The sequence below is a fragment of the Blennius ocellaris genome (genome assembly GCF_963422515.1).
Source record: "Blennius ocellaris genome assembly, chromosome: 19".
Taxonomy (NCBI): domain Eukaryota; kingdom Metazoa; phylum Chordata; class Actinopteri; order Blenniiformes; family Blenniidae; genus Blennius; species Blennius ocellaris.
In genome coordinates this window covers 21741296-21749727 of record NC_137668.1, presented here as the reverse complement: position 1 = coordinate 21749727, position 8432 = coordinate 21741296, and the positions used below count along the sequence as shown (strand labels likewise).

The following is an 8432-nucleotide window of genomic DNA, read 5'->3' as shown; positions in this document are numbered from 1 at the left end:
AATCTCTACTTAACAGGGAATGTTGAATACCAATCCAACAACAACACACATATATGGATGAAGGCACAGACTAGAGGTCTGGTGGTTGTTTTGTGCACTTTAGAACTGATTAAGAGTCGAAACTCAATGGAGATAAAAGTGTATTCAAATCAATAGATATGCCATCACCCCTATAGTTCTGAATTTCCATAGTGAATTTTCTGCACGCGACCTCTTCATCTTTTCACCATCTGTCTAAAACTACGTGTGGGATCAGAGATCCGCTCACCTCAGATCACCTCCGACATCACTTTAAGTGCTTGTTGTGTGAACTCGGCCGCCGTATTGGCGGGAGACCCGCCAGGTGATTAAGTGCAAATGAGATCAAACGTCGGGAAGATGAGATTGAATGTTTCCTTCAGCGTCTCCTCCCGATCCGTGCCGATAACGTGATATTGCCGCAATAAATCTCGTCCGCTGCAGCTGTTAGCAGTTCCTGAATAAACCGCGGCCGCTCGTCGCCCCCCCCCCCCCCCCGGAGGACGCCGGCGGGAATCGCTCGGTAAATTGGTCAGAACTAATGCGGGAGAGACACCAGGTGGGGCGAGACACACCGGCGCCGCCGCAGCAGTTTCCTGGAGACGCATCCTGGGGCAGAGCCTCCGTCACTCACCTGAAATAGACTTTAAACCCCACCACCTACCCCCACCTACCCCCCCCCCCCCCCCCCCAGTGTGGCCCTTCCGGAGCGGAGCTAACCTTGATGCTCAGCGGAGAGGAAGCCAGCCGGCCCCCTTCGCTCGCCGATCTGAAATCCTTGGCCCCGTTTTTCTGCCACATTAGGCCCAAACTGAAGGTGGCGCACACCGAGGAAAGACGCTCCGAGTGTGTGTGTGTGTGTGTGTGTGTGTGTGTGTGTGTGTGTGTGTGTGTGTGTGTGTGTGTGTGTGTGTGTGTGTGTGTGTGTGTGTGTGTGTGTGTGTGTGTGTGTGTGTGTGTGTGTGTGTGTGTGTGTGTGTCAGGAAAATGAGAGCAGGGAACGGCTACAGACAGATTTATGCGTTTCGATATTAGCCGTTATAAACAGAAAGAGACCGGAGGGAGCTGCAGCTGTAAATCACAGCCTGTTTGTTCTTTATTTCTTTTTTCTTTTTTTTAAAGTCAGGTAATGCAGATGATGTTGTTTCTTCACTCCCGACTCTCGGGAGGAGAAAATGATAGGCTCTGACTCATTGTTGGCTTCTTGTTCCTGGCACATCACTGCCCTCTATCACAAGCTGCCACGAGAGACTGAGGGGGAACCTGACGATGCAGGAGGAGGGAGGAGGGAGGAGGGAGGGAGGAGGGAGGAGGGAGGATGGTTAAAGGGAGCAGACAAGGAGAAGGAAAAAAAAACCGAGACGATGAGGTGAGAACAAGAGGAAGCGTGAATTGAGGGAAGGAGACGGAGCAGGAGCAGAGCTGGGCAGTTTGCCAGGGTCTATTCCACCTCTGCTCTCCGGGGCCTTCCTGAGCTGCCACCTCCTCTCACCTCCTCTCACCTCCGTAATGTCATCAATGAAAAGGCCTTCAGGAGGACGCAGGACTTGACTCGGGGTTCAGACTGTGACCGACACCAGCTGACGCTGCCAAGCCAAGCAGGATCCTGTTCCAATTAATTGGATGTCACTTTCAGGTACAAGAAACAAGGCAGCTTTTTTCTTCTTTTCTTTTTTTTTTTACTTCCCCCCCTCCTCCTCCTCCTCCTCCTCCTCCTCCTCCTCCTCCTCTCTGCTGCTGTACAGACTCAAACACACAGCCTCAGTGGGGCTGCTGAAATGCACAGAATTACAAAACAAGGCTGGTTCTCTCGCACGACTGCTGCTGGGACGGTTTGAGTTCCAGACACAAAACTGAGGCTTTTTTTTTATTTAATTTTTTTTATATATATATTGATGAGGAATAATCACTCATATTGAGGGACACCTTCAGAATTATTCTGCCAATTTGCCAAAATGTGAAGTATTTTGGGGTTTTTTTTGTATAATTTTCCTTTTTCACAATTTGTGTGTATAACAATCCTGGCAATTTACTCTATTTTAGAGGATTTTTCTTTTTACTGGATTGTTTTATTCTATATTTATTTTTTATTTTTATAGTTACATATTCCATTTTTTGTGCTCTTTTTTGCTCTTGTTTAGATATTTACATATGTTTACATATTTTAATTCCTTAGTTTTATAAGTTCTGCACCTTTTACCTTGAGCTGTTGTAAGATTGTGTTTCCCCCTGGGGAGGAATAAAGCTCTCTACTCTACTCTTTAAGTAAAAAAAATAATAAAAACTGGTATGAGAAAGCTGAACCATGTGTAACACTCTATTGATCCCAAGAGAAAAATATTATATCCATTAAATCAGCCTTCACATATAATTACAGAGCGTGGTAAGACTGGAAATAGTTGAATAAGAGTATTTCTAGTTTATCCAGCATCATTGTTCTAGTTATAACATTGACAGGACAGTCTTGTTGACAAACGTTTCCAAGTAAATAAGGAAAACTTTTGTTGTGACGTCTGTTTACGTGAGTCATTGCAAATGCAGAATGTTTTTAAAAACCTGTTCCCAAAAGGTGTGATGTTTTTGAGAACGCTCCATCTCCGTCTCCATGGAAACAAGATAAAACTCAACCTTTCTGACAGAGCTGCTACTGCACATGCTCACCATGGCTGGAGTCAGTAGTTGTTCTGCACATGCTCAATAGATGGACAATAACAAAAAATGGTGGCCTACGGAGTGTCATGGCTCCCGGTAAGGTTATTTAATGCGCCATAAACAGACCGACTCCTCTTGAACATGAAGTACTTTTAGCAGAAGAGTAAATCTTTACTCTATATTTGAATGTACGTATCAGTTTGCCAGTCCTGATGATAAACCGGCTCTAATAACCGACAATTGATATGGCCTGTAATGAAATCGACACGCGTCTGAAAGCGCCGCATGGGGTGCTGAGTGGATCCTCTGGGCCAGATTCCCTTCATGACTTCATTAACTTGACTGCATAATGAATTCCTCAGTCTGAGCTTCTCTCAAGAATCACGCTCCGGAGACTCATCAAGGTGTTTTTTAACCAACGCTCACAGCTAATGGCACCTTAATCAGCCGGCTTACGCCAACACATTAGGTCTGTAAATGGAAGTTTTCTTTTGAGCCGACGGAAACGGGAGCTCGAGTTCAGGCTACGGTTTTTAAAAAAAAAAGAAGAAGGTTGCAGTTTTACAAATAGTATGAATATGACGACTGTCCCATTCACTATTTTTCACATGCAAATTTCATAAACCGTGCAAAAAAATATTTATATTTCCAAGAAATACAACCTTATTTCTGTATTTATGTTTTTGTTGAGGTTGTTGCTTTGTTTTTTTAATCAACCTGGAACCATTGTCACGTACAAATTGCGGTTATTAAAGTATTTTTAAACGTACGTGCTGAAGAACGACGCGATTACATGACGTTTCGAGTGAAAGAGCATCGTTTCAGAAAAGGTTTGCGATTACAATGCAACGTTTTGAAAACGATTGGCAGAAACACCGAAAACGTTGTCGTTGGCATGTTGGGCCACTAGTGGGTGCTGTTGTTTGCTTTATTGGCTGTAGTTATTACATTTTCAAAGGATTTATTTATTTTTTATCTATTTTTTTAGTTCTGCTTCAATCATTTAATATATTTCTTGCATTATTGGCCAAATTGGATCAGATATCTTATAGACTATTGGCAGGTTATTCATTAATTCACCTGGAACCATTGTCACGTACAAACTGCGGTTATTAAAGTATTTTTAAACGTACGTGCTGAAGAACGACGCGATTACATGACGTTTCGAGTGAAAGAGCATCGTTTCAGAAAAGGTTTGCGATTACAATGCAACGTTTTGAAAAACGATTTCCGTTTACACGGAAATGGCAGAAACACTAAAAACGATGTCGTTGGCATGTTGGGCCACTAGTGGGTGCTGTTGTTTACATTTTTCAAAGGATTTATTCATTTTTTTTAGCTCTGCTTCAACCATTGAATATATTTCTTGCATAATTGGCCAAATGCTATGATATTGAATCAGATATCTTACAGACTATTGGCAGGTTGTTAATTAATTCAGCAATATAACATTACATGACATCTCCATCTACCCACTGTGGGGTTTTTTGGGGGTTTTTTCCTTCCGTTTTCAAGATTTGATGAGTGAAAACAAGCCTGTTTGTCGCCGTTTCCCTCGCTCGCTGTGTTGACTTGCCACTCTTTCCCGGGCGAGGCGTCGAGCCGACACCAGTGTCGGCGCGGCAATATGTGCGTGTGCATACATACACACAGGCCCACGCACCGCAAGCTGCGAGCACCTCCACCGCCAGCTCCCGACTGTGAGAGTATTTCACAGCCCTGACGAGGGCTATAATGTGCAATATGCTCACTAATTCGTTCGCCCTCCTCATCTTAATCTCTCTCCTCCCTCTCCCTCTCTCTCTCTCTCTCTCTCTCTCTCCCTCTCTCTCTCGCTGCACGTCTGTCACTGTGGCATCTGTTGATGTCCTTCTCGCTGCCGTGGCTTCGGTCCGTCCAGAAGGCCCGCTCCGTCGCTCCGTCTCCCCGGTGATCCATTCAAAGTCGCCGGGCCTCTCGGAGACTTAAACCCCTTAATTACCTCTCGAGTAAAAAGAGCATTAGCGGTTTGAAGGGGTGCGGGTGCGATTGCGCGTCGCTCGGATTTAGTGGAATGTCTAGTAGCATGTGCTTACTTAGCATTTCATCCGCCGGAGCATGTTGGGGATGAGAGCTTTTTTTTTTTTCCTCCCTGCGTTTTCAGCGTGAAGCTGCTCGGGGCTACAGGGGGGGGGGGGGGGGGGGGGGGGGCTTTGCTCGGCAGATGGTAGAGGAAATGAAAAAAAAAAAAAAATGGCGTCCAACACGCTCACCCACTTAAGCGAAGCCGCAGAGAAACCGGAGCGATGGTATCGGGACGCGCGTCAACGTCCTCCGATGAGCGAATCCACAAAGAGAGCGACTTTAAAGTTGCACCGCGGGTTTGGCTCCTGATCCAGTTGGCCGGATCACGTCAGCGGAGCGATTGGCAGCCCATGATGGAACCCCCAACCTCCCCCCCCTACAGTGTTATCTAATTTTAATCATTGTAACCATTGTTATTTCTGCCCCCCATCACTTCTCTGCTGTGATTCTCCAGCCTCCCTTTGTCTCGGCTTCCTGTTTCAAAGATAACAAGAAGCTTTTCTTTGATTGGCTCTTTCACCTCTTGGTCGTAGTCAGCCGAGGGTAAAATGCCGCCATATGTTTTGCGGCTCGATCAATGAATAATGAGAAGTGGGTTAAATCTTTGCAAAGAAAATGAAGACGCTTCTTAAAATTTCTTTTAAGAGTCTGTTTGCGGTAAACGAACACCTCATGCTGAGAAACTGTGTCCTTCAAACAAGATTTATTTAACTTTCTGATGTGAAATATACATGTTAAACCTGTGATTGTATACAGTGCATGGATATACTCTCTCTATATATATTTTTATTTGTATTTTTGTATTTTTTAATGTATACAACACCACCAAATAGACTTTCAATACCGAAAACAACAAAATTACTTACTTTTGGAGATCAAGATGAACATATTGTAAACTTTCAAAGTTTTAATTATGTTTATGTAATCACACACTGAGGAACATTTTCAATGTTTTGGCTTAATTTCTATGTTGGTTTTGCTTCTCAGGTGATAATCTGATGTAAATATGCTCATTAAAAACTACAGAGTATCATATATATATATATCTATATACAAGTGAGACAGGTTTTTTTTTTTTTAACCTCGCTGGTTGAATTAACCTTTATAAAGAAATTAGCACAAACCTCAGTGTATCTCTTCTGTTATTATTCCTATTATTAATTTGGCACTATTATAAATACATGTGGATTCAAAGATTTGTTCTTTAACAATTGTTAGAGCTTTCTGCCATTTTCTTTGGTGGTTTTATTTATTTTTAACAGGTAAGTCGACCCCCGGGTTCAAATCTCTGAACAAAAAATGGGACCGATTGACTATGACAAGGCGGGGAGTGGGTCTCCAGCAGATTGTGCGTGGTGGAGAATTAAGGCAGCCGTTGTGTTTTGCAGGACTTCGCCGATTCAATATTCCACTTGGTGAGGGAGAAGTACCGGTCGCTGGTGGGCGGCTGCAGCCCCGCGCACGCCCGACACAAATCCCTGGCAGGCATCGTAATGACCCGAGGTATGGCAAATTTCATTGACTCTTATATATCACTTTGAATTATTGAAGTGGTGCAATATAGAGAGAGTGATGGGGGGGGGGGGGGGGGTGGTGGTGGTGGGGTGGGGGTGGGGGGGAGAAGAAAGGGATGTGGAAGGAAATGTAAGCGAAGAGAGGAATGATAAGGCGAGGCTGGGAGGAGAGAGAGAGCGTTTCCACTCCGTGCCGTACCTTGCCATCGTGCAGGAGTATACCTTCCTGATGAATTATTGACTATTCAGAGTCTCTGAGGAGAATGAGACATGGTGCCGGGTGTCACTCATCGCCACTGCTTGCTGGACCGGCGGTGCTCGGGCGGCTTTGACAGGAGTTCCTGGTGCCACAGTGGGAATCTTAACTAGATCTGCTTAATCTGACTGAGTGACACCGAAGAGGAGGAGGAGGAGGAAGAAGAAGAGGACGTTAGACACTCCTGTTTTCTCTCTGCGGCATCACACGACCAGACCCACGTTTATCTTTGTCACCACTGACTCGCGCCATAAAAAACGCCCGATCGTAACCAAGTTGCACTCCAGTTATTGGTACAGGACGTCTTGGCGTCCAGTGTTTTCCCATTACTGTGACATCAAGGGCCAATCCCAATTCTGTTTTTAGCCCTCCGCCTACCCCTTAGCCCTCCGCCTACCCCTTAGCCCTCCGCCTACCCCTAACTCTCCGCCTACCCCTTAGCCCTCCTCCTACCCCTCAGCCCTCCGCCTACCCCTTAGCCCTCCGCCTACCCCTAACTCTCCGCCTACCCCTCAGCCCTCCGCCTACCCCTTAGCCCTCCGCCTACCCCTTAGCCCTCCGCCTACCCCTTAGCCCTCCGCCTACCCCTTAGCCCTCCGCCTACCCCTAAGCTCTCCGCCTACCCCTTAACCCTCCTCCTACCCCTTAGCCCTCTGCCTCCAAAACAAGGGCAAAGGCAGTTTCAGCCCTTAGATTTGGGACACCCCTCCCCCTCTCGCTCCGTCTCACAGTTTTGACGTCATAATACGGCGCCGTTATATCAGCAGAGCCGAGCCACGGATGTTTGTTGATTTTCCAGCAGGACCGTCGTCACGCCGTCCAAAATCCAACGTGTTGTAGTAGCTTGACTGCTTTGTTTCGTTTTCCGCCTTTCCTCCATCAAGGTGAAGAAATAGTACACCCCTCAGAGTCTCATGAACGCGCAATTCAAAGGGGTAAGATGAAGGGCTAAGGGGGAGAATTGAGACGCAGCCCAAGAGTGTATACAGAATTATAAGCTCAGCAGGTCTATGTTCTGTTTGAGTTTATTTTGCAGGTTAATTTTTACAGTTGCGTCTCTCTAATCTGATGAGGTTTGGGAAGAGAGGAAAAGTTCTGGAGTTTCTGCTTGTTCTCGGTTGGATCTCAAGATTTTAGCTTGTCCGGGCCGTCCCGACTAAAACTCTTTGTTTCACGTGTGAAAGGTTCGCACTGCGGACGAGTCTGTTTCAACATCTGGACTCACCTGGACTGTGAACGCCAAGCCGTTCTAGATGTAAAGCAAAGTTTTCAGCTTCTCAAGTGAAAGCGCCGCATTTAGGGGAAAAGTTTTGCGTCTACACGGCAACATTTTAAAGAGGATGTGCTTCCATGAAAAATTCAGAATAGTTGAAGTTGGCATGCTGGGCGACACACACACACACACACACACACACACACACACACACACACACACACACACACACACACACACACACACACACACACACACAGATGCAGCTAAGAACAAGCCGCTCCATAAACATCAACAATGGCGAGCTCACAGGACATATGTATGGACAGACGGCCATATTGGATTGTTATTACACTGACTGTCGCCTATAAAACTCCCAAGTCCCAGGTGACTGTGGAGTAACGACACTCTGGAGGACTATTTTGCCACTCAAGATGAAATTGGGCTGCACGCGGCGCCCGACACTCCCACAGTAGAGTTTTAGTGGCAAGCCTGCCTCCCTAACTTCTAGTTCCTCGGCTAACAAATAGGAATACACACTGCTGTATTACGTGCATTAGTCGCCGAGAAACTGTACGTAAATTGAAAAGTCAAAGACTAAGATTTAAAAAAAAAAAACATTCACAGAGGAAATTGTGAAGCAGAAGACCTGGCCTTTACTCTTTGTGGGATTTTCAAATATGAATGACCACAGGTACACACACACACACACACA

The 8432-nt window shown here is 45.7% G+C and overlaps 1 protein-coding gene across 1 annotated transcript in view; it reads left to right on the top strand.

Annotated features, from left to right (window-relative positions):
- adarb2 (adenosine deaminase RNA specific B2 (inactive)) overlaps window positions 1-8432 on the top strand; it is a gene marked incomplete at both ends in the record, with an annotated part of 177330 nt that overhangs the window by 137468 nt on the left and 31430 nt on the right. Inside the window, one exon of the mRNA XM_080515009.1 lies at window positions 6123-6237. Within this exon, the coding sequence (XP_080371135.1) occupies window positions 6123-6237 (115 nt within the window). The remainder of the gene's footprint in view (window positions 1-6122; window positions 6238-8432) is intronic.